General features: G+C 53.3%; 1 protein-coding gene across 3 annotated transcripts in view; it reads left to right on the top strand.

Annotated features, from left to right (window-relative positions):
* The window catches only part of LOC144935885 (collagen alpha-1(XIV) chain-like), a 102,150-nt gene that overhangs the window by 60,406 nt on the left and 15,739 nt on the right, over window positions 1-26,005 (top strand). For 2 of the 3 annotated variants that reach the window (XM_078862736.1, XM_078862734.1), the window contains exons 27-47: window positions 704-835; window positions 1,667-1,793; window positions 2,296-2,445; window positions 2,634-2,750; window positions 3,734-3,883; window positions 4,341-4,415; window positions 6,865-7,004; window positions 7,584-7,707; window positions 9,132-9,275; window positions 9,596-9,760; window positions 10,600-10,638; window positions 11,605-11,743; window positions 12,398-12,540; window positions 12,883-12,992; window positions 13,347-13,505; window positions 16,359-16,436; window positions 18,192-18,278; window positions 22,211-22,264; window positions 22,858-22,953; window positions 24,334-24,387; window positions 24,766-24,819. In XM_078862736.1, coding sequence (XP_078718862.1) covers window positions 704-835; window positions 1,667-1,793; window positions 2,296-2,445; window positions 2,634-2,750; window positions 3,734-3,883; window positions 4,341-4,415; window positions 6,865-7,004; window positions 7,584-7,707; window positions 9,132-9,275; window positions 9,596-9,760; window positions 10,600-10,638; window positions 11,605-11,743; window positions 12,398-12,540; window positions 12,883-12,992; window positions 13,347-13,505; window positions 16,359-16,436; window positions 18,192-18,278; window positions 22,211-22,264; window positions 22,858-22,953; window positions 24,334-24,387; window positions 24,766-24,819 — 2,337 coding nt within the window. The remainder of the gene's footprint in view (window positions 1-703; window positions 836-1,666; window positions 1,794-2,295; window positions 2,446-2,633; window positions 2,751-3,733; window positions 3,884-4,340; window positions 4,416-6,864; window positions 7,005-7,583; window positions 7,708-9,131; window positions 9,276-9,595; window positions 9,761-10,599; window positions 10,639-11,604; window positions 11,744-12,397; window positions 12,541-12,882; window positions 12,993-13,346; window positions 13,506-16,358; window positions 16,437-18,191; window positions 18,279-22,210; window positions 22,265-22,857; window positions 22,954-24,333; window positions 24,388-24,765; window positions 24,820-26,005) is intronic. The other variant, XM_078862737.1, reaches the window with a different exon arrangement.

The following is a 26,005-nucleotide window of genomic DNA, read 5'->3' as shown; positions in this document are numbered from 1 at the left end:
GAGAACCCCTTCCAAGTTCCCGTTGCTTTCAAGGGGCCGTGTTGTAAAATGGAATCGGCGCGTTGAAGCAGGTCCTGCCTGCGCCGCTTTCCGTCTGCTCCGAAGGGAGGTCACGGCAGATTCACGATCGTGTCCCTGGTTTGACGAGGAGACGAAAATGAACCCGCGAGCGTTGAGTTTCACACACAGCGTTGCCGTCGCTCCTGCAGATCGCGTCTCTCGCACGTATTAAGATGCTTCGAGGCGATGTATGAGTGTTCACGCGTGGAGACGAATGGTAAATGTAAGAAATGTCGACGTAATTTCGCAATGAATTAACACGCGGCCAGGGTCAAGAGGTCGTTGTAGTATTTTCGCCGATGTCGTGGCACCTCACCATCGCTTCCTTCGTTCTACCAGATCCCATAGCTCTTGCAGTGCCGTTGGCGCGCTGCACTATGATCCTAGTGACCCGAGTTCCATTCCTGTCATTGGTGACGAGGGCCTGAACCGCTCCTGGGCCTCCCCTAGGTCAACTCATCCTTAAATGGGTACCTCGTGCTGAGTGTGAACATCAGTACTGGGGAAACAAAAAGCTGCTGGGCGAGGCGCCGTCCGTACCGGCATTTGTCGTGCGCCGTACCGGCCTCCGTCGGCGCTCGCTGACAGCGCTTGCCCCAACGGTCTTTGAAGGCTACATGGGGGGATCTTTGTCTTTTTGTAGGTGCTGGTGCCGGCCCGCTCAAACTCGGTGGTCCTGCAGCCGCTGGCGCCCAGTACGTCCTACAAGGTGACGGTGACGGCGCTCTACAGCGACGGCGACGGCGCCAGCATCGCCGGCATCGGCCGCACCAGTCAGTGACGAGCGGCGCAGACTGTCGGCGCGCGTGTGTGTGTATGTGTGTACGTGTGTGTACGTGTGTGCTTGTGTGTGCGCGTGTGTGTACGTGTGTGCGCGTGTGTGTACGTGTGTGCGTGTGTGTGTACGTGTGTGTGCGTGTGTGTGTACGTGTGTGTGCGCGTGTGCGCGTGTGTGTACGTGTGTACGTGTGTGTACGTGTGTGTACGTGTGTGCGCGTGTGTGTACGTGTGTGCGCGTGTGTGTACGTGTGTGCGTGTGTGTGTACGTGTGTGTGCGCGTGTGTGTACGTGTGTGCGTGTGTGTGTGTACATGTGTGTGCGCGTGTGTGTACGTGTGCATGGAGGCAGTGGCATGGTGGTTGTTGTGCTGTGCTACGAACCCAGCCACTCGAGTTCGATTCACGTTCACGGCCAATAAAAGTGATGAGAAATTTGAACCGGTCCTGGGCCTCTCCTAGGTCGGCTCAGTCTCAAATGAGTACCTGCAGTGCGCAAAAATCAGTAAGGAGGCCGGGCGTGGTGTTGGCCATCCACCCTCTCGTGTGCCGTGCCGGCCTTCATAGGCACTACTCGCTAACAGCACTTGCCCCAACAGTCTGTTAAGGCTATACTGGAGGGCCTTTGTCTTTGTGCGTGCATGCATCTATCAGTCGTCTCAGTCAGTCAACCCATAGCACGTGGGCTCGTATGGTCACCTTCGACACTTCACGCGGCCTCGGAGTGCACCTAGCCTGGCACAGAAGCCACCGTCGCTCAGTGGCGAACGCGCGTGCACGTGTGTATGCGCTCGTGTCTGTGTGTCCGTGTGTGTGCGCGCACCACATGTGTTGCAGCCGGGCACGCGCCGCCCAACAATTTCCATGTGGTGGACGAGTGGTACAACCGCTTTCGCATCACGTGGGACCCACCTACGACGCCTCCCATGGGCTACCGCATCGTCTACCAGCCCGTCGGTGGGTCACGCCGCGTGCCGGCACGCACGCACGCACGCGCATTCACGTGCGTGATATACCAAAGACAAAGATCCCCCCCCCCCGTTATAGCCTTTAACAGACCGTACGGCCAAGTGCTGTTCACGAGCACCTGTGAAGGCCAGAACGGTACACGAGAGTGTGGGTGTCCCCAGTTGCCGATGCTGACGCAGCACATCAGGTACTCAATTGAGGCTGAGTCGACCTAGTGGAGGCGATCTTCTGCTGCTGCTGCTGTTTCGGGGTCTCTGGCCCAAAGACCCAGACTCAGTTACCGGTGGCAGCAGATGTTCGGGATCCGCCTTCGAGGCCGTGCCAGTTTTACGGCGGCATCCACGATGTACGTAATCGGGAGTGCGGGGGAAAGGACGACAAACTAAACACAAAAAGCAGTTTCTAAAGGTTCAATGAGTGGATCCGTAAGGGCGCGCGATAACGAATTGTCAGACTTGTTCGCTCGCTCACTCGTCGTGCACCCGTGCAGAGGGTGGCCAGGCGTACGAGACGGTGGTGGGCGACGGCGTGAACGCGGTGGTGATGCAGAACCTGGCGAGCGGCACCGAGTACCTTGTGCGCATCTACGCCACCTACCCCGGCGGGGCGAGCCAGCCGCTGCAGGGCCGTGGACGCACGCGTGAGTGGGCCGTACGCTCGCACACACGCGTGAACATACGGACACGCGTGCGCACGTTCACGTGCATGGATGCGCCCGTGAACACGGACACTTTACACGCACGCTCAAATCGCTCGCACGAGGACGCACGCTCGCTCTCGCCTGCCCGGCGGTCCGTCGCTCACGTTGTGCGCGCGCGTGACTGTCAGTGTACCTGGGCATCGACGACCTGTACGCGTCCAGCGTGGAGGCGAACAGCTTCTGCGTGCAGTGGAACCCCCATCGCGACGCCACCAGCTACAGGGTGACGCTGGAGTCCCTGAGAGGTGCGAGGCAGCCGCCAGCGCGCTCGCCACCGCACGGCCACTCCCCGCACGCACACACGCACGAACGCACACACGCACGAACGAACGCGCTCGCCACCGCACGCACGAACGCACGCACGAACGTGCTCGCACGCATCTGCGTGCTCGCCTGCGCTTGTGCACGTAGCCCCGCACAGGTGCCGTGGTGACGTCAGTGTCAACTTAGGGGCCGTCCATGAATGACGTCACGCACCTGGGGGGGGGGGGGGGTCAGACATTTGTGACGATGTGTGACGAGGGGGGGGGGGGCTTTGAGAAATGTGACGTCACATCAAAATGCGCAACTTTAAATATATATAGACAACACGTTCTACTTAATTAAATAGACTTTTTAATACATGTTTTCTCCTACAACATCATTGTAATACACACTACAATGACAATAGTTTCAAGCGATTCGAAGCATGTTATATTTTCAAATAGAAATATGGTTTTGGGGGGGGGGGGGGTAGAGCTTTGTGACGTCATATCTGACGGGGGGGGGTCTGAGTTTGACTTTTTGTGACGCCGTGTGACCAACCAATGCGCCGCCACGCGGCACGGCGCGAGAAAGCATCACGAGGAGCCCTCTACTTGCACAGCCGGAGACGGACAATTCACCCGCCGGGGGCAATGCGCCACCCCTGCCACCTCCTCCCCTTCACCCCCCACCACCACCCCTGCCACCTCCCCCCCTTCACCCCCCACCACCACCCCTGCCACCTCCCACCCTTCACCCCCTCCCCCCACAACCACTGTATTGGTACCGGCACGGCCCCACGAAAAACGTGAGCCACCAGCCATCAGTCCGGCTACACTTTGGGGCAGCGCCCCGATTGGGGAGGGGCGCCTGGGGCAGCCACCCCGCTGCCCCGCTGCCCCTGACTACCACCCCGAATGCCTCGCCACGGCCACGTCAACGTGCGTCTTGTCGGTGTCGATTGCTGCCCCCGCCGGCCGTGCAGGGGAGCAGCCGATGCAGGACTTCAAGCTGGGCCGCGGCGTCACCACGCACTGCCTGGACAACCTACTCCCCGGCGTGCAGTACCGCGCCAAGGTGTACGCGCGCTACCGTGACATGGAGGGCCCCCCCGCCTCCGTGCTGCAGTCCATCGGTAACCGCCTACCCCCCCTACCCCCCCCCCCCACATCCCAAGTGAGAGATCACACCAGAGGTCGCAAACGGGTTTTGATTCCTTACCCAGCTACCCGTACCCGGCCGCACCAGGGTCGCAAACGGGTACCCGATTGCGACCTCTGGGATGAAGCCATGTTGCAGGCGCGGGTGGGTTGATTCTAGGAACTTGAATTGTGAGAAGAAGAGACAAGACGTTGGGAAATGAGTGACAAACGGTGACTCACCAGTGACTCACGGCCTACCCGTACCCATACCCGGCCGCACCAGGGTCGCAAACGGATACCCGTAACCATACCCGGCCAGGTATGGGTAGCCAGGTATCGGGTAGGGTACGGGTATCGGGTACCCGGTTGCGACCTCTGGATCAGACTGATGGAGTAAGTGGAAGCTGTTGAAAATATTAAGCGGAGGAGCGCTTGTTTTCCCCGTTTCAGATCCGGGCGTCGGGATGCCGTTCTACCCGCAGGCGATCCCCACCGCAGCGCCGACGCCTCCTCCAATACGCCAAGGTCTGCCGCACACCCCCCCCCCCCCGTTCCCACGGGGGATTGGGGCCACTCGTCCTGGAAACATCTTATCCACACAAAGACAAAGATCCCCCCCGTATAGCCTTAACAAGCGTTTTGGCATAAGTGACGTGGCGCACGAGGGGGTGGCTGGCCAGAGGAGCCGATGTGTAGGTTACACGGGGGGGTAGTGGGTGGAGGGGAGGATCTGTGTGTGATGTGTGTAGGGAGTGGTGGCGCAGTGTTTAGAGCGAGTTTCACTTTCCCTCATTGCCCCGCCTCGTGTCCGCCTGCCGCGTTGTTAATGAGCAAGTGCGGCGTTGTTTCTCCGTTGAGGCCCCCCAGCGAACGGGCCATTCATAATCCCCGCCGCCTGTGAACCCTTTGTGCCCCGCCCCGCGGTGGTGTATCGACCGGCCGGCCGGTCGCGGCGGCGAGCAATTAACTCCTTGTCAGTTGGGCATCGCGCTCAGGATTTATGTGCGTGCGGCAGTAGCGTCGCGCAAGCGCGACTGCGCATGCCCGTGCCTTAGCGCTTGATGGCTCTCGCGGACGTTGGGAAAAAAAAGTATTTTTAAAAATGGCCGGCTCGCGGAGCACGCAGTGTAGATCGATGTGTTGACGGCGGAGTCTGATGTGTCCACTTCGTGCGGAAGATCACGAATGCCGATGAAAGTTGTGGAAGGGCAGGCAAAAGCTGACATTTTGGCACAAGGATAGTTGGGTGCATCCTTAATTATAAAAATAAATCATTGATAATTAGAAAAATCCCCCAACCCCCTAAATTATTGAATTTTTGTACTCGGAAATTTCGGAGCTGAAGTTGAGTGATTTCATTCATGTGTCAGACGGCAGGCTAACGTTACACGTTAAAAGCGGTCGTAAATTTGTTTGAAAACGCATGGACATGAACTCGCATATAAAGAGCGACTATTTTGTTATCGAAACGGGGGGTGCAAATATTGGGGAAGGTAAATCAATATTCCAAAACATTTCTCGGAACATTGCGTCCTAGCGAGAACGGATATTGAGGAGAATCACAAGGTGCTCGCAAACGGCACTTGGCTCTCCAGCCCAAGATTACGTGCCGTCGCCTTTGTCATTTGTGTGTTTGCTTGAGTTTAAAACCAAGTTTCACGTTGATTTTGTTTAACCAGCAGAGGATTTCAAGAGACCAGGATAGAGTCTCATTTACAAGTTTGCCCCGTGGGGGGCATAAGTTCTCCAAGTAAGGGGACGATGATCTCTGTTGTGTGCGGTAGTGTAGCGGTTCGCGTACTGCGGTACGAACCTGGCGATCCGAGATGGATTCCCGCTCACGGCCAACATCGTGGCGATTATCTGAAACGGTCCTGGGCCTCCCCTAGGTCGATTAGGCCTCAAATGAGTACCCGGTGCAGTGTTTAAACATCGCCACTGGGGAGACAAAGGCGGCTAGGCATGTGCTAGCCACCCACCTCCTCGTGTGCCGTTCTGGCCTTTATAGGTGCTCGCTAACAGCCTGTTAAGGCTTTATGGGGGATCTTTGTGTGCGATCCCAATTGAAGAACCTCGCGGTGTATTTTTGGAATTTGGAAAACATGGACCCTGACGCTGGCAACACGGTGGCCTGCTCTTGAGAATGATGTCACGAGATCTTTAACGTCTGCATTTGGTCCGGACGGCGCATGGTGTTACCACGGCGGTCATTAGACCCCAAGTGGTGAGTCGGTTCGTTTATTGCAGGTCAGGCCCCATTGAGCTCTCTGCCAGTGGCGACCCGGCCACAGAGGCTGATAGGATGGCAGCCGGCACGTTGAATCTGGTGGGGGGGGGAGGGTTACAGGGGCCTGCGTAGAACGCATGCAATTACATTTACAAGGTAGGGTTTACAGGAACTGTATGGCATGGCTGACACGACGGGAGTGACGACGTTACATGGGAAGTTAGGGTTTACAGGGGCTGCGTGGAACACAAGCAATAACATTTTTATCAACATGACTAATGAATAGTAATAAAAAAACATTGAAACCAGCAGAGCAATGTACAATAACAGTCCAGTAAGCGATAAATAATAATAATCAGGGCAGCTGCTGGACTTGAAACACGAACCTCTGCAAGCCGAGCTGCCAATGCTCTGATATTTCCATTGCCTCTGTGCTGTTCACCTTTCAGGCATTGGTCTCTGGTCTAACGCCCGTGGTGAGACAGCGCCGCAAAGGAAGCTGTAGCTCTGGTGTACGCCAATCAGCTGCAAAGAAAATGCGAACATTATCATCATTATTATTCTCAAAGCACGTTCCGTTTGTACGTTTTCCCCGCAGGCGTGCGCGGTTAATGCAGACCCGATGCCTTGCGATCGGTGTTTACTTGCTGTTTGAGCATCTTAACACATTCCTGTAAAGCCGATTGTTTTTTTCAACTAAGGCGGTGCACGTGCGTGCGCTTGCACGCGGTTCCGACCCCTCCACAGTGTGCACCTCGGCCAAGGCCGACCTCGTCTTCCTGGTGGACAGCTCCTGGAGCATCGGCGAGGAGAATTTCCAGAAGCTGATCTCGTTTGTGCACGGCATCGTGTCGTCCTTCGAGAGGGTCGGCCCCAGCGCCTCGCAGGTGAAGCAACGACGACGTCAATGGCGATTGCCTTCTCCTCGAGAGAGAGAGAGAGAGACTCATCCAAGCCATCGAAATGTGGAATTTCCACCACTGGCTCTGGGATCCTCCGATAGCTACGATCAGCACCACATGCCCGTTTGAGCAGGGCGATGCAGTAGCTTGACTGCCTTGCGTGGAACTCCATCCATGCCGTGGCCGCCCGCCCCAACTCCGATGACCTCTCATCCCGAGTTCAAGTCCAGGCTCTAAGATCTTCGTCATCTTCCCTACCTCGATCGGCCAATCCCGGTGTGGTGGGGCAAACCGTCGGTGCAGCCGCAGCCTTTGAATGCGTCTGGCCAGCGTGAAAGAGGAGAACAAAAGACCCTCTGCAAGCGCTCTCGAGCTCTCGTAGAGACCCTCCCACTAGCAGCGGCCGCTGAGCAAAGCGACTTGCAGGGCGGCCGCATAGCTCGCGGAAAAACGCACGCGGGTGTCGCTGTGCGCGCGTGCCGATGGCGACGTTTCTCCCCCCCCCCCGGCCCCCTCCCCCTGCCCCCCCTACCCCTCCCCGCCCCGCCCCCCCTCTGTGTGCAGGTGGCCCTGGTGGTCTACAGTGACAACCCGCGCACAGAGTTCGACCTCAACGAGTACGAGAACCGCAAGGAGGTGCTGGGGGCTCTCAGTTCTGTGCGGTACCTGGGGGGCAATACCAAGACCGGTCAGTCTGGGGGGGGGGGGGGGCCGGGTGGAGGGGGGGGGGCAGGGCTTGGGTAGGTGCGCAGTGTAATCATTTTCCCTGAATTTGAATAAAAATGAAAAAAACTCAACTTCAATTTTGGCCGCGATATGGAATTTTTCCTGATATTTGAAGTGCATCGCACCAGTCTTAAGATGACGTTCTGTGTTGAATTCTGATGACAGAGATGTCTTTGATCATTGTGATAATAAATTATTCCTCATACACAGTTTATCTAATTGTCTAAAGTGTTTTTCGCATGCACGTAAAGCCTTCCCTAAACATAATTTTAAACATCAACATTATTGCAAAATTTTCAGTCTACAAGAACTAATGAGTCTAACATTTTTATAGATATTGATTTTCCTGAACGTCCAAATGTGAATTGAGACTGTACGTCTCGAGCGAGGGGTGCGTTGGGTCTCGTTATCTCTCCGTAAAAACGTCTTCCTACCTCCCGCAATGTCTCGTGTGAAAGCCTCCACGAGTTGACTCCCCTGTCAACACGGAACGTCAGCCCAACGTTGGGCAAACGGTTGCGAGGACGTTCCCGACGTTGGCCCAACGTTGGCATGTTAGGTTTCACTCCTATCGCGAGTGGCGATTATCCAAACCGACGCTGATCTAACACCCCGGGTCAATTCGGGCTCAAGTTAGTGCCGGTTTTGGTGCGTAAAATCTCAGCCCCGGAGGAGACGGCGTGGTGCCGGACACACCACCCCCCATCACATCGTGAGTCATGCCAATCTTAATAGGGACACGCTGCGCGCAGCACTAGCTTTCAATAGTCCGTTAGGGCTCTATGGGAGGGATTTTTATCTTAGTTGTCTGTAGCTGTAAAATCAGGCAGCCCGCTCGAACAGAAACCATGAAATGTCCAACGAGCGTCAGTGAAACGTTTAGCGCGATAACGACTGCTCGTAAATCAGTTTCTATTGATGCTGAAAGCAACACGAGCCCTGAATAACACGGAAATGTCAAATTGACGAGCCCGACTGACCCTTCTTTGATAAGGCTTATTACATGTAACATATATACGATACACTGCCATGAATCACCGACTGAGCGAGTAGGTTACTGACGTGAACCGTAATGAATGGGTGCGGGAAGCAGAAATTTGGCCCAATTATAGTCCCGGCTTACGTGGGGTTTTTTTCTGTTTGTTCGAGATAAACAAAAAGCAAACTGTTCTCAATTTTGGCATTTGAAAACTAAAATTGGGAGTCGAAATGAAAAGTTTCCTCTCGTCGACGGCGACCGCTCCATGTGTGTGCGTGTGTGTGTATGCGTGTGTGTGCACGTGTGTGTGCACGTGTGTGCACGTGTGTGCACGTTTGTGTGCATGTGCATGCGTGTATGTGCGTGTGTGCGTGTGTGCGTGTGTGCGTGCGTGTGTGTGCATGCAGGCCGCGGCCTCAAGCACGTGCAGAAGGAGCTGTTCAGCTCCACGGGGGGGATGCGCAAGGCCGTGCCCAAGGCTCTCATCCTCATCACGGATGGACGCTCGCAGGACGACGTCACTAAGACGGCGCAAGAGCTCCGAGCCAGCGGTCCGTGTCGGCGTTCACTTGGCTTCCCCCACCCCCCTCACACCGCCCCACACCCCCCCACATTTCCCCCAGACTGCCCCCATACCGCCCCCCCCCGTGCAATGGTACGGACACTGGCCGGTCCCTCCCCAACACTGCTCCCACGGTGCCCCCCACCACTCACCCACCCACCCTGTCTCCCCCCCCCTCTCCCACATTATCCCGCACTCACCCACCACGCTGTCTCTCCCCCCTCTCCCACTCACCCATCTCTCTCCCTCTCTGCTCCCACGGTGCCCCCCCACTCACCCTCCCCACACTCCCCCCCCCCCCCCCCGCAGGCTACAGCATCTTCGCGGTGGGCATCGCGGACGCGGACATGAGCGAGATGCACCAGGTGGCGAGCCGCCCCAGCGAGAAGCACGTCTACTTCGCCGAGGACTTTGACTCCTTCCGCAAGATCGAGAACCAGATCATGTCGCACCTGTGCCAGGTCGCGTCCATCCGTGAGTGGCACGCCCCCCCCCCCCCTTCTCTGCTACAGTGGGAGAGAGGGGGGGGGCAGAGTTGGATTAATGATAGAACGCAACGTGAAGTCACCCGCTGCGTTTTAATGGCGGTTCGGGCTCAACATTCACATGGCAACAAAATTGGTCTTCATTCTATCGACCCCCAGAGGGATAAAAAGATTACACTTTGAAAGCCTGTTTGATGAAACGATGGAATATTTATTAATATTTTTTTCGTTTAAATCCACTACAATAATATAGAGTGGAATTCGTCGGCCACATACCCTTTAGGGATGTCCTTTCTACAGCTCCCTCTAGCGGAGAACATTCTGCCAGCAGTGGCATGGACAAGTAATGGCAGGGCTGCACCTTTGCCTTTGTAGGAATATTGAACTCCAGCCAATGACGTCCTGCAGATGAGAGGAATTCTTTGGTGATGCTGCTGCACTTATAGTGGTGCAAAAGCCCAAGTAACAAAATAAATAAATAGCTATTATCCGAACATCGCCTATTTATATATTCTTTATATTTTAGGGCAGTGTTATCAACGAACGTGCTGAGAGTTTTGATATACGGCATATTAATTACGCATTGTTGATGAGGGGTAACTGTTCTGTTATATTGTTGGTAAGGGGTACCTGCCATTGTTGTTATTTTAGTCGAATGTGTTTAGAATCCAGACTTCTATTTTTTTAGAACTGCTTTTTGTGTTTAGTTTGTTATCGTTCCCCCCGCCGCACCTCTGATGAGCACGGTTGGCTACGTACGGTGCGAAAGAAGTTCCGCATAAATACGTCACGTGATTTAATTAAACTCGATTTTTTTTTTCTCCACAGCATGCCCCATCGTCTTCATGAATGGCTACACTGTACCAGGTGAACGCTCGCAATCCAGAGCCATCTCGTCAACATGCCGCTCACCCTGTCAGGTTACTGGGCCTTGTTGCAGAGATGCCTTAGAGCAGTGTTCCTCACTCATTTTCCGAGGGGGGGCCACTTTTGCTGAAAAGACATCGGTGCAAATGAGGGCAGTCACACATTTGAAACGAGAGGGGGTTGACAGCAGCACGGTGATGATGATGATGATGGGTGGGGTGGTGTCACGTGTTGTGTATGGTCGGGGGTCGCACGTCAGGGGCCGCACTAAAGGCCACCAGGGGCCGCCAGTGGCCTGCGGGCCTTGCAATGAAGAACGCTGAATTAGAGACAATGGCAAAGTTAGAGACGCAGAGACACGAGAAAGTGAAACACAGTGAGAGCTCCACAGTGAGACGTGAAGACAGACACAGGGAGAGAACGGCTGTAACGACTTAGAGAGAGAGAGAGACACTGAGTTGAGCACAGGGGCACATACATTGAGACAGAACCAGAGAGAGAGACAAAGTGAGATTTAGAAAGCCATGGTGAGATGGAGAGAGGGACCAGGTGATGAGACACGGTGAGACGTGCAGACAGACGCCGTGAGATGCAGAGACGGACTCGCGGACAGGGATGCACGCGCTGCTCCAGATGACGCGCACCCCGATCGGTGCCCGCTGAACAGAGGCCTCCACTACTACCTCGCTGGTCTCCGCATCTGTAACTCGATTTGCAACGTGATTATAACCGGTTTGAACGCGGTTTGTCAGAGACAACTTGCATTTCAGGATATGTATTACCGTTCATATGGATTTAGGTTAGTGCAATGTTTACAGTTGTTATCTCGTGAGGTGAAATTGTTGCTCATGTGCTGTCTTTTTTGTTGTTAATTTGATATACATATCCGGAAACGTATTTTATTTCGTAGTTTTTTAGGTGACCATCCACCGTGTTACACTGCACATGTCGGACGCGCGAGGGCAGGCTTCCGCATGATGGAGGCCTTTGGCCTGGTGGAGAAGACCTACGCGTCCCTGGGAGGCGTCTCCATGCAGCCCGGCTCCTTCAACGAGTTCGCCGCTTACCGCCTGCAGAAGGGGGCCCTGCTCAAGGTGCCCACAAGGTCCGTCCACCCGTCCGTCTGTCTGCGCGTCCATCCATCCATTCATCTGTCGATCCGCCCATATATCCATCCGTCCGTCCATCCGTCTATTTGTCTATATGTCCGCCCGTCTGCGTGTTCACATGCACCGCCGAGTAGACAAATAATAATAGCTTACTTTTTAGATCTTTGTAAATCCACTGCTGGATGTGGTAGACAGATCTAGAAACTTCCCAAGTGGTGTGGGGGAGGGGGGGTGGCCCTGAAATGTCAAGATGTTTTAATAAAGTCAAGGCATTAATAATAGTAATAAAAACCCCAGATTCAATGTAAATTAAGAATAAAATATCATTGCCCCGAGCAGCCCTCTTCCCCCTGGATCCGCCGCTATGGTGAGGTCTCACTCATTCAGGAGCGGTGGTGGTACCGATGTTCGTTGGTGTTGTTGTTGATGGTGGTGTTGATGGTGGTGTTGTTGATGGGGTAGCTGATGGCGTTCATGGCAGTTGTGGTGGTGGTGGTGGTGGTGTTGGTCACGTTGATGCCGTTGTTGATGCTGCTCCCGTTGTTTGCTGTTGACGGCCGTGTCGCGCGTGTGGTGGCGGTACACCTGATGCGCCGTCGCCGCCGTTCCTGTGGTGGTGGTGGTGGTGCGACGCTGTGACGACCGTGCAGCGAGGTGCACCCGGAGGGGCTGCCCCCCGAGTTCACGGTGTCCTTCCTGCTGCGTGTGCTGCCCGAGACCGGCACGGATCCATTCTCCGTGTGGGAGCTCACCAACCAGCGCCTCAAGCCCGAGCTGGGGGTGCAACTCGACCGTGAGTGGACACGCCGCAGGGTGGGGGGGAGGTCACCGGCGTCGCCGAGGTCAATGCCAGGGTCAATGGGGCCATTGGGGTCAATTGGGGCCAACGGAATCGTTGGGATCACTTAGGCCAATGGGGTCATTGGAGTGCATGAGGTCAAGGAGGTCAACGGGGTTTATGTTGTCACGGGGTAAACGTGGTCGTTAGGGTGACTAAGTTCAATGGGGTCACCGGGGTCAATGGGGTCACCGGGGTCAATGGGGTCAATCGACAGTGTCGGTGTGATCGTCATGCGGAGAACGCGGGGATGGCGGCGGACTCTGACCCCCATCCCTTCGCTCCACACCACGGCAGCCGGGAGGCAGTCCGTGACGCTCTTCGGGCTGGACGAGACCGGAAAGATGCAGAACATCGCCTTCACAGGGCCAGAGGTCAAGACCATCTTCTACGGGAGCTTCCACAAGGTACCCGCCCGGCCAGTCGATTGGCTGACACAAGGAGGTAGTTCTGCGACGTCAGCTTCTCTGACGCAGGGTGGAATGCGCTGCCCGTCATGTGAGTTGCGGCATTTTGGGGGAGGCATTCATCAAGCAGTGGATTGAACATTACTGCTACTGCTGCTTATTGATGTCGATGATGATGATATATGTTTGGTGTGGCCCTCAAGACCGTGGGCTGCAGTTCCTGTGAAAAAGAGGTTTATAGCTCATTGGATTCCTCCAGTTTCAATTAATGTTCTGATACTGATAATACGACCGTGCGCGCAATCCCGTGCATGACCCCACGTGACCACGCGTTGACCCCGTGTGACCCCACAGGTGCACGTGGCGGTGACCAAGTCGGAGGTTCGTCTCTTCATCGACTGCTCGCTGGTAACGTCGCGCCCCACGCGCCCCTTCTCCAACTACTCCACCGACGGCTTCGAGCTGCTGGGTCACGTCGCAAAGTCCGCCGGGAACAAAGCCACCTCGGCAGACGTACGTCCGTCCGCACGCCCGCCCACCCGCCCGTCGGTCCGTTCATCCGTCCACACGAGCGCTCGTCATCGAACGTCGTTGTCTGTCATCGTCGCGATCGTTGTTCCTTGTCGTCGTCGTCATCTGCTCTGTTGTGATCGTTGTTTTCGCCGTCAGCAATTCGGAAACGAAGGGTAAAGGTGCAGCACTGCTGCAGTTGATCTGCTCACGCCGCTGCTGGTGGAAGGGCTCCCACGAGTGGGGTGGGGGAGGTTCTCACACACACGTTCCAGATGATGCTAATGATGCATCGACGATGACAATGAAAACGATGATGACATTGAAGAGAAGCATGCTGACAGTTGAGATGACCGTGGCGATGCTGATGATGAACATAATGCCGATAATCAATTGATTCTCGAGTAAATTGATTCTCGAGGCAGAATCAATTGGGAAATGGATAACAACAACAGCAAAACCAACGGCGACAAGAAAAGCAACAAAAATATGACGAAGCATACCCCAAAACACAAGCGGCTCTTCTCTTGTAGCCGCACACGTAATTAATGATCATTTAATCGCAATGGGATACATTGCCTTCGTCATCATTGTCAAAATGATCATCGTAATTTCAATCATCATGAGTGTCGGCATTATGTTCATCATCGTGCTCGCTTTAATCATCATCAGCATCGTCACTGTCATCTTACCTGTCAACATGCAGCTCATCAATGTCATCATCGTTATCATTCTAATGGTCTATCCCTCATCATCATCATCTGGGAGTGGTGGTGTAGCGGTTAGCGTGCTGCGCTACGAACCTGGCCGCCAGAGTTCGATTCCCGCTCATGGTCAACGTCCGTGACAATTATCCAAACTGGTCCTGGGCCTCCCCTAGGTCGACTCAGCCTCAAATGAGTACCTGGTGTGGTGTGTAAACATTGCTACTCAGGAGACAAAAGCGGCCTGGCGTGGTGTTGGCCACCCACCCTCTCGTGTGCCGTTCTGTCCTTCGTAGGTGCTCACTAACAGCACTTGCCCCAAAAGTCTGTTATGGCTATACGGGCAATCTTTGTTTTGATTTGATTTGCACTCATGTGTTGTTAGGTTTCCACAAACAACACTTGCCCCATTAGCTCATGTAAGCTACATTGGGGGGGGGATCTCTAGTTTTAGAGTCAGTGACTTTACTGGGTCGTAGTGTTCCAGTGCTCGCATTTTCTCAAAGCCACAGGGATGCATTGAACGTGCTCACTTGTTTACTGCATTGCTTCTTCGTTTGTCAGATGATTTGTTGATATTTGTAGAAACACCAAGTTCTACTTGGGGTCGGGAATAAGACAAATAAATGTACCATATATTAATAAAAATTGTAAGCTCAAGCGCTATGGCCGAACTGCGATCCAGTGAGGTCACTGTGAGGTCACTGTGATGTCACTGTAACGTCACTGTGATGTCACTGTGATGTCACTGTGATGTCATTGCCTTAAAGGGCAGTTTTACTCGTCATTGGTGGTTGACAATTCTTTCCTTCTGACTTAACCGTCGGTTGGCGGTTCTTGAGCACGGGGTGAACGCTGCAACCGCTTCGGCAACATTCCCACGCCTCGATTCTAGTTCTCAAAGCGCCTCGGTGTTTCGTGGCGGCGCGAGGGAAAAACGTCACAGACGCTCTTCGCCGCCCCCCCCCTCCCCATGTCCATTTTCTTTTTTCCGCGTACCTTCGGAACCGCGTGGGAGTCTGCGTGGATTTAATTTCATTCGGATTGATCCTCCAGGACCCGCCGAGAGCAGCCGTCTCATCTGACAAAGCAAACTTGAGCCGAGTGGGGGATCGCGCATTGCAGGGCAGCCGAGCAAGGGGAGCTGGGGGAGGTGGAGGCGGCTCGACACTCAAGTGGGGCCCGATGCAGATGGGAGAGAGAGGGGGGGGGGGGGCTCTTGGAGACAGGCATGGAGAGAGTCAGACTCAGAGAGTGAGGGAGTGGGGGGTGGGGGTATTGTACTCAATACAAATTATGTAAGTTTATGCATACATTGTGGACTTTTGAAAAATCCACTAATGAGTAATTGTTCACGTGTCAAGTTCAGACTGCTCATCTTAAAGCATGTTATACAATTATATCAGGGCCCCGCGGTGTGTCCAGGGCCTGATTCAGCCTCCACGTTGACGTTCACTCAATGTCCCTGGCACCTCCACCACTCTGCTATTGCAGCAGGGACACCGCCCAAAACGTCCCTCGCTGTGTGTTTCTCCGCTCGGGGAGAGGCGGCGTTACCGCATGGGGGAGAGGCCCGGTACGCTGCGCGGACCGTACAGTTGGTCGGTGTTGTTTCGCATTTCCCAAACGAGATGGATTTTCATTTTTTTTTTTTTACAAATCGTGCTTCATTAACTCGCAAGTGCCTTTTGGGAAACGTATCGGTGACGTTTATCATACTGCAATGTTTCAAAGATTAGTTCCGCTGCCAGAAAACAGAGCAGGGTTCATCAGCTGCCAGTACGCTTTTGCGTCTTTGTGTGCGTCCGTGTGTGCGCACACATGTGTGTGTGTGCGCACACATGCATGTGCAACGGTTAGTGCGCTGTGCTATGAACCCGGCTCATGGTTAACACCAGTGACGGTTATCTGAACCGGTCCTGGGCCTCCCCTAGGTCGACTCAGCCTCAAATGAGTACCCAGTGCGGTGTGTAAACATCACTACTAGGGAGACAAAGGCAGCCGGGCGCGGTGCTGGCCACCCACCTCCTCATGGGCTGTGCCGGCCTTCATTGGCGCAACTCGCTAACAGCACTTTGCCCCTACAGTCTGTTAAGGCTACAATGGGCGATCTTCATATTTGTTTTGCGTGCGTGCGTGTATGCTCTCACAGTTCCAGTTGCAGATGTTGGACATGGTTTGCAACGCGGACTGGGGTACAATGGACAAGTGCTGTGAGCTGCCGTCGCTGGTGAGAGACGCCCTCCTCGTGGGCAGAGATACAACAGAGGCCCTCTCATTCACGCTGCACCCAGCACCCCACCAAATGAAATACAAAAAGAGCCCCAGTTGAACGAGTTCACAAGTTCATCCAACATCACCGTTGGTTGCCTTCAAAAGTAAAAGTATGTAACAGGCGACGCTTCAGGCAAAGGATCTTTCACGTGCTATAAATAAGGGCCAATTACCCGAAACGTTGCGCGTTTAATATTGGTCCGTTACAGGCAACAGCGTTATTGGCGAACGCGTTGAAGTTTTATTTTTTTTGTTACGTATTTATTGTCGTGCTTTTGCACCACTGCCAACGCGGTATTTTGCCAAATTATTCGTTTCAGGTGAACTTAGTTGATGGTCTCAAGCCAGTTACCAAACCCAGCAAATTGGATTTGGCTCTGCAGTTCGTTTGGCCAAGTTTCAGCTCTTCAGACTGAAATAAAAATAGTGGTTGTTGTGCGGCTGACGTTATTCTCAGCGGGCGGAGATGTGCTGCCCCCCTCCCTCCCCTTCTTACATGAACCAGTGATCGCTCAAAGGGATCTCAGAGGTAGCTCTGTGATGTCTGCTTCCCTGGGTTGCTCTCCATCTGTGAGAGACCCGAATGGATTCCGTGTCTCACGACATGACGCTCATAAATAGCACAATCGGAATTACATTGAGAGGGGAAAGTTTATATCGTAAAAAAAAAATACAAGCTTGTCCTTCATCCAGAAATGTTAGATCGACTCAGGGCTATTGTGACAAGAGGGGACGACCTAAACCCAGGTGGTGGTGTTGCCGGTAATTTGACTGTAATAGCCTCCGATTAGCATGGAACGCACCTCCGATTAGTATTGTTGGCTACGTACGGTGCGAAAGAAGTTCAACACACACACATGGCACTACCGGTGGAAGGGTCTCCATTAGAGGGGCACTCTAGACAGCCCCTCTCGAGTGATATTTGGCCTTCGCACCCACGCTTGCCACCACGTCTTGGAAGACGTGGTGGAGCCCACACTTTACCCCCACCGTGCGCCAAGTTTGCCGATCACCGACTTGACTGAGGTGAATCCACGTACGCTGCCGGGTAAGCAACCGCTGCGCTGGGACAACCAATTATCCCCGCCGCTGCCGCGTCCCCTTGACTATCATTACAGCTGAATGATAAACAAATGAACAAACACATTGTCCCCTTCACGCTTACATGGGTCCCCTAAACGTTCAAGGCCAGGTGACGTGCCACCATATAAATGCAACATTTCAGAGCCCAATTTCCTCTGTCCTTTAAATCTAGGAACGCAGCGTTCGGGACTTATGTCCACGGAGTTTATGTACCCCCCCTCCCCCACCGGCCATACATCAAGATTCGTGCTCTGTACCGGGCTCCTACTGAAATATAATAAAAACATTTTAAAAAGATACACACAATAGTTGTGGGATCTGGCGGAAGGATGGAAGTAACGGCGGGAGTTGATGACATTGTAAATGTTGTGGGTTTACTCTCCAACACACCGGCGTGCTCAACGAGTAACGAATTGGCACGTTCTGTTCACGTGACAAACCTTACTCATTGGCTGTGTCGGGTGGTGGCGGGTTTAGCGACACATTCATATTCACGCGAACTAACCCCAAAAAAATTCTTACGGAGTTGGTAACCTCGTTGGCGTCCGACGCGTTGACCTCTTGCCCTCCGTTGACCCCACGGTTTCATTCGTCGTGATCACCGCTTGCCGTGTTCTTCCCGTCGCAGAGGGTGGAGGACTCGTGCCCGTCGCTGCCCCACGCCTGTTCTTGCTCCCAGGACAGCAAGGGGCCACCCGGCCCCCCGGGCCCCCTCGTAAGATTCCTTTCCCCCCTCCAAACCCCCCCCCCCCCCGCCCACAGAGGCTCTCTCGAGCACCCTCGAGTTAGAGGCCCTTCTGGCAGTAGTGTCTTGAGCAAAGCAATTTGCAGGGCTGCGTCTTTACCTTGAAGGAAAAGCAAAACGAACCCATTCCTGCGCTAAACGTTGCTTTCCCTTCGCACCTCCGATCAGCACGGCTGGCTACGGTACGGTTCTAGAAGTTGTCCAACAAACACACATTCACCATCGTCTTGGCCAGGGGTCGGCAACCTGCAGCTCTGTAGCCGCACGCGGCTCTTCAAGGACTGCATCGTGACGTTTATTACGGACCACCGTCTCGCATTGACATGCATTGCAGCTCTTGAAATGTTGAAGGGTTTTTATTTTTATCGACTCCCTGGACTAGGCCCTTGGCATCATGGGCCGTTCCTGATGGTCATATTGTGAGCGTCAACTGTTCATGGATTAGGCTCAGAGTGAGACTTGGGCCCATTTAATATTCTTAGGGTTTAGTTGTACCGTCAAAAGCTCGTAGATGTCAGACTTGGGTATCGCTAAGATGACCAGGGTTCGATGTTGATACCTGAGGTTAACGCAGTCGGACTAAGACACTTTCAAAATAGTTGTGGTTCAACGGCAATGACTGAGCCTCGCGGAGCCAGACTAAAGCACAGATGGTGGCTTCAACAGAGTTCAGTGGTAGCAAATGTCCCGAGTTCTCGCAGAGGCGGTTTCACAAGCGGGATAAGCCGTTATGGGAGTGAAAAACCCGCGGCCGATCGAAAAACGTGCGCCTCTGGCGATGTTTAGAATGTTCATGGGCATTTCGATTTAAAGCTTTCGTGACTGCAGGGATTCATCTTCTTGGTTCTTTCGGTAAAGTCACGTAGAAGGGAAATAATAAAATAATAAAAATAAAACATAATAAAATAATTCTCACGACGTTTCGGCCACAACGCAAGCAGCCGTCCTCAGCTGCTTGCGTTGTGGCCGAAACGTCGTGAGAATTATTTTATTATGTTTTATTATTTTATTATTTCCCTTCTACGTGACTTTATCGAAAGAACCAAGAAGATGTTCATGCACAATTCGGCGATGCGAGACGACCCCCGCAGTAATTTACGGCTCGCAGCTGCGCGCAGCGGAGTTGGTTGTCCGCTGTCGTGACGCGCGCGTTATGTAAGTGTTATATATTTCTTTATTACGCGATGCAACGCTTTGCGTGCAAACTCAGCTGGGCGGCGCGCGACGTCCCAAGGAGTTTTGCGTTTGGGCCACGTTAAAGGAGTGGATTTGTAGCGGTAATGAAAAACACTTGCGTGCGACTCCTCTCTCTCTCTCTCTCACTAAGCAAGCGACAGAGACCCCCCCCCCGGTATAGCCTTCAGCACACTCGGGGCAAGTGCTGTTCGAGAGTAGCACCTGATGAAGGCCGGCTATGGCACACGAAGGGGGTGGGTGGCCATCACCACGCCGGACCGCCTTTGTCTCCCCAGTGGCGATGTTTACACACCGCACCAGGTACTCATTTGAGGCTGAGTCGACCTAGGAGGAGAGGCCCAGGACCGGTTCAGATAATCGTCACCGATGTTGTCCGTGAGTGGAAATGGAACTCTGGTCGCCAGATTCGTAGTGAAGTGCGCTCACCAATAGATTTCTGCTCCGCCTACATGTATACAAAGATCCCCCTATAACCTTAACAGACTGTAGCGAGCATCTTTGAAGGCCGACACGGCACACAAGACGGTGGGTGGCCAGCACCACGCCCGGCTAAGACGCTGAAACCCACACCAACAATAACCTATGCGATGGTAACATCGCCGCTTGTGCCAGGCTAGGTGTACTTTACACACACATCTACATTTTACTATGAATTCCCTCGCAGCAGCGGTATGGTGTGGTACGCGACCACTGCCAAGTTTGGGTGGTTGTTATTTCGCTTCGCTGCCAAGTGTATAGAGTTCAGGCAGGTTACTCTCTTAAAGCCAATATACTGACTTCCTTCCTGACTGTGTGTGTAGGCGTGTGTGCGTATGCGCATGTGGCGCAGTTGGGGGGCGGTGGTGCACCGGTTCGCGTGGTGCGCCGAGAACCCCGGGTCAACTAAGTTCGATCCTAGGCCAAGGCGGACAACATCCGTTGTAAATGTTTGTACTCATCGTGGGCCTCGCCTGGGCTGACTCGGCCTAAATTGAGGACCTGTTGTGATGTGTAAACATCGGCATTGGGGAGACAAAGGCGGCTTTCCACCCTTAATAGGTGCTCGCTAATGGCACTTGCCTTAACAGACTGTTAAAGGATATACGGGGGATCTTTATTTTTGTGTGTGTATCTACATGTGCGTGCGTGTATGCATTTCTGTGAGTGTATTGACGCGTGTGTGCACATCTGCGTGTGTGCAATAAGCATGCTGGTGTGTGCGTGTGTATGCATGCATGCATGCGTGCGTGAGCGTAATTGAATGTACAGCGTTAATCCGAGATGCACATGTTGGCAAATCCGATCGCATTAGCGACACGAACTCAGACTTTACACCGTTCGTTTTTTTTTTAAACACAAGAGTGATTGGCTCTGCAAACGTTGCTTTTATCGTCATCATCATCGCCACCCATGTTCCACCCACTGCTAGATGACAGCGATCACAAAGCCGTCTCCATCCCTCATCGTGTGCCCCCTGCGATGCCAAAATCCATCATTTTAAACTGTAAATAATTATTATGCTCTGGTAGTAATAATAGGAAGTCACCCCGTGGTGCACGGCAATGCAAACACGGCACAAACGGTGTGTTCGAAGACAACCTTGAGAAATATTGAGGCATAGAAAAAGGGTGCTTCAAAAAAAATGCTAACACTCACATGGGACTATCGTTTTTAATGGAAAAAGAACGGATAATACATTGTAACATGATAACAAATGTCATGTTAATCGCTTCAAAAAGACAAAGAGTCTTCACTTGTTCGCCATCGTTGTCAACACGTGCCTAGAATCTTCTCCAGGTGGTCTCCAGAACACATTTCTCATGGTGTTGTTGCAAATTCTCAGAAGTGTTCAACATTTTTTGAAGCACCCTGCATAAACAAATTATAGGAAATCGTCTTTATGTGATATATATTTATATATTCGTACAAAAGAACACAACTTATAGCGGTGGCAATCAAAATATTCAGATACGTCCTTAGACATGATTTCAAAACAATGTGAATATCACATTAAACCTTTTACAGTAAGCAGTAGTGGAGCCAGTGACTAAAATCACCTGGGATATGCACCCCGCCTCATCAGATCACACAAGCTAAGCAGGAGCTTGATTGGCAGGCCACCACGCGTTCCAGGTGTTATAGGTTGTGCCCATCTTCACCAACCCGCACAGGCCAGCGTGGTGAAGTATGGTCAAATAACCCCAACAACAAGCCAGGTGTAGGAGATGCCCTCGCGTGTACTATAAATAAGTCATCTACTAATGCCCTTTATGTACCTGGGTAAGCCTCAATGAGTCTCAAAACCCTATTAGCAAGAGGGTCCTGCATTGAGGTGCCATGGTGGCGAGATGTTAACTCCCTCACCTGGTATGCAGGAGGTCGTGGGTTCGATGCCGACCCCGATGCCTGCTGTATATTGGAGATGTGCACCTTTTTTCCCCGTTGTCATGTGGATCTTCTCCAGGTCCTCCGCCTTTTCCCTCCACATTTAGAAACATGCATTTAGAGTATTTGGCTGCTATGAATTTCCACATGGTGATGAGCCACTTCGTCGAGCTATCATTTGTGGCCAGGTCGCTTCCAGAATGGGCTATGTAGCTCAGTGGGCATTACCTGGTAAAAAAAAAAATGTTTTAGTTTGGGTTCTCCCATTGGGGGCTAAAAGGAGGCCCTGTTGGTTACCTCACCTTTGACCTTTGACCTTTGACCTGTGTGTGTGTGTGCAGGGCAGCCCTGGCCCCAAGGGACCCCGTGGGCACCCAGGGACCCCAGGAACTCAGGTGAGTGCCGAGGTCGAACAGAACGTTGCTCTCTCTGGTACATTACGAGGAAGTACGCGTGGCCGGTGAAGATATATTTATGTATGTACGTATGTACGTTGAACTTCTTTCGCACCATACGTTGCCAACTGTGCTAATGGGAGGTGCGGGGCAAGGACAACAAACTAAAGACAATGCATAGCCACCAGACTGGAGACCGAGCAGAGAGGTTGAGATACGAGCAGTGCAAGAAGCTTCGTGCGGAACAGACTCCGGTGGGGGAGAACTTCACTCGTCATCCGGCACCATCGTCCCGGAAGCTGACAGAAGGGATACGAAACACGTGCAGCCGTGTGCTTTCAGGTGCTCAGGGGATGTAGCCGGTGATGTTGAGATTCTGGGCTCCCCTAGATCAACTGAGCCTTAAACGAGTTCCTGATACTGAGTACATAACAACAGAACCTGGGAGGAAAATGCGTGGTGCTGGTGACCATACCCCATCCCCTCGTGTGCCACAGTGCCGGCATTCATAGGTGCAGTTCGTGAGCGGCACTTGCCCCAGCAGTCTGTGAAGGCTACACCGTCGATCTTTGCCCCTGTTGTGCGTGTCGCAGGGTGGAGCTGGGCTGCGTGGAGAGCAGGGGCCTAGGGGACCGCCCGGGCAGAGGGGACCCCAAGGGCCCAGCGGGGTCTCTATTCCTGGAACCCCTGTGAGCAGAAATCGCAACGCTCACTCAACGCACCGTACTCGCTCACCAGCTGCAATGCTCGCTCACTCAATCACGCTCACCCAACGGCGAGTGCACTCATCTGTGCACTTGCTCAAATGCTCGCTCGCTCACTTAGCTGGTGACTCGCTCGCCTAACCGCACAATGGCACACACTCGTGAAACTGCTCGCTCCCTCACTCACTCACACAACCACTCCCCAAACCGTTCACTCATGTACATAGTCACCCAATGCACTCACGATAACAGCTAGTTAAACCACGTGTCATTATCAGCTCTATTACACACTTCTTAATTAACCATGACATCATACACTCACTCGTCCACCATTTATTTGCTCATACACCTGCCCACTCAACCGCTCACTAACCCATCCTTTCACTCGTAAGTTTACCCACACATTCGCTCAACCACGCACTCACTCACCCACTCATACATCTACTCGCCTTGCTTGCTCACTCTCACTCATTCTTTTACACACTCAGTCATTCAACACACACTCACACACGCACTCACTCACGCACGCACTCACTCAATCAATTGCTCACTCGCTAGCTCGCCCGCTGACTTTCCCACTGGCCACAGAGACTTTCTGTGTAAGCAAGAACACAATTAGACATTGCTCCATTGTGTTTTTCGCACGTAAAATATTCGCAATGCAGGCAATTCTACTTAAGAGCTATGCGTACCTTGCGGGTGCAGTAACTGTCTGCGGTTTAACGTCCAATTTAATCTGCTGTCTGTTGGATTTGAGCCGTGGCGAAACAACTCATGCACCTTCACCCCGCCTGCTAACCGACACAATTTCCCATTCTCTGCGTGACCCACTGACCTCACACTTGTGCTATTTTCCCATCCGTGCCGGGGTGGGGGCTGGGGTCTCGGTGGGGGGTGGTTGGGAAGGGCACTCCCAACCACCTGATGGTTGGGTTGTTTGACCGTAATTCGCCAGTGTTTCCGAGGTCCCGGCGTCAAGGGCGAGTGTGAGCGGGCGGTGGTTAAACCGCGGTGATGATTAAATCAGCCAAGTCGCCAAGGACTCCGCAAACCCCACAGGAAATGTTACATTGGCTTTCGGACCTGCTTTGGATACATTCCAGCTCTGGGATAATCATCGGAGCAATGACAAAATATATTGCTTTGCCTGTCACATGATGGTCAAAAACGATTGTGTAAGAGTTATTCCTCTCCGTGTTTCATAGCTTTCACGACAGGTACAACTTTTGGGTAAGTTCACCTCGACCCGTAATTTGATTGTCGTCTTGTGTCATCTCGCACGTGGCTGAAGGCGCTTGTAGTTCCCGTCGCTTGTCTCCGCCGCGCGTCCGGCGAGTTCACCGATCCTCCCGTTTGTTTCTGCAGGGCGGTCCGGGAGACAAGGGCGAGAGGGGCCACCCTGGACAACCAGGACCCCCGGTATCTCAACAGTGCCACCACCACCAGCACCACCAATTCCACCACCAGCACCACCAATACCACCACCAGAATGACCATCACCAGCAAGACCACATTCACCGCCAAACCACCATCACCGCCACCATCAGTAACACCACCGGCCGTAACAGCTGCTGCTGATGTTGCCACCGCCACCTCCACCACTGACATTACTACCATCACCACCCGCCATTTGCAACTAAGTGATGGCGATGTCACCACGACGCCTGTGCCAGGCCAGGTGCACGGCCACCAGCCCCACCCCCACCGCCAGCACCACCGCCACACACTGTCGCCGCACCGCCGCCCACGCCGCGCGACCTGCGTCGTGACGCTCACCCTTGCGCCGTCTCTTCGCAGGGTCCCGTGGGTCCAGTGGGGCCTTCTGGACGCGCGGGATCGGAGGGCCCCAGGGTAAGACTCATCGGCCGCCCTACTTCTCTCCCCGGCGCCAGAGGCAGTGAGCCACGGCGGGCGGCCGGTTTAAGGCCAACGGTCCGGGCTCTGTTTTAGACGTGGAGAGTGACGCTGCTGATGTTTCGCCCAAGACGGCCTCGCGGCATCTCAAGGGCTGTTTTGAGGAGGGCCTCGCTACCCCAGGATGCTTGCCCAGTTCATTAATTTTTTCTCGAGATTCCTTGTGGCAGGAAGCCGGGGTGACCAGAGAAATATTCTTAGGTTTTTTTCGGTAAAGTGACGTAGGTAAAGTTTTTAAATTAAAATTAATAAAAGTAAAATAAAAAGTTACTTGATACAGCTATCGTGCTGTGACTGTTCCACCTGAAGACGGAAGCTTGTGTTGCCTCCGAAACGTCGTGATTTTTATTTAATTTTTATTTTACTTTTATAAATTTTAATTTTAATTTTTTACCTACGTGACTTTACCGAAAAAACCTAAGAATATCTATCCTTGCAGTCACGAAAGCTTCAAATCTAGAATTTACCAGAGAAAACCCAACATGCAAACGCGACAGGGTCATCACCGTTGGCTATGGGGTCTACCAATTGTTGGATGAAGGCCTCGCTCAATCCCCATGGCAAACGTCCTCTCGGGCCCGTTTCGCTCCTTTGGCCACCTCTCTGTCGCTAGTCTTGACCACCGGCCATCGTTCGTCACTCGCCCAAGCCAACGCACTTTTTTTTGCGATCAACAAAACGTCTCTTAAGCACGTGTTCTAAGACACGTGTTCTAAGACACGTGTTCTAATTCCTGATTGCACCTCTCCGTACTTTGTGGCCATCGTCGAAGTATGTTTCACTTTAGTTATTCCCACCGCAACGAAATGCAATCTGGTGGGAAACACAACCACAATGCCAATTGCGGTGCGTTGTGCTAAGTGGTTCATGCTGCTCAGGGTTCAGGTTAGTTAAACGTTTGTTTAATAAATCCTCGGTGCGCTTTCCTCCCGTAACACAAAACCTAAGCTGACAAAAACTAGCACGCCAGGCCGTGGCACAGCGGGGTCGGCATGGGCCCTGGGACAAGCGACGAAACAGCCCTCAACAGCCCCCCACTCCCCGCCGCTCCGTTCTTAGCCCGGTGCCCGGGCCCCGCTCTGGCCTTTGGGCCGCGGTGTGCGATTGCACCGCCTGCGCACCC

Source organism: Lampetra fluviatilis, chromosome 14 (genome assembly GCF_964198595.1).
Source record: "Lampetra fluviatilis chromosome 14, kcLamFluv1.1, whole genome shotgun sequence".
Lineage (NCBI taxonomy): Eukaryota > Metazoa > Chordata > Hyperoartia > Petromyzontiformes > Petromyzontidae > Lampetra > Lampetra fluviatilis.
This window is presented reverse-complemented; position numbering and strand designations above follow the sequence as displayed.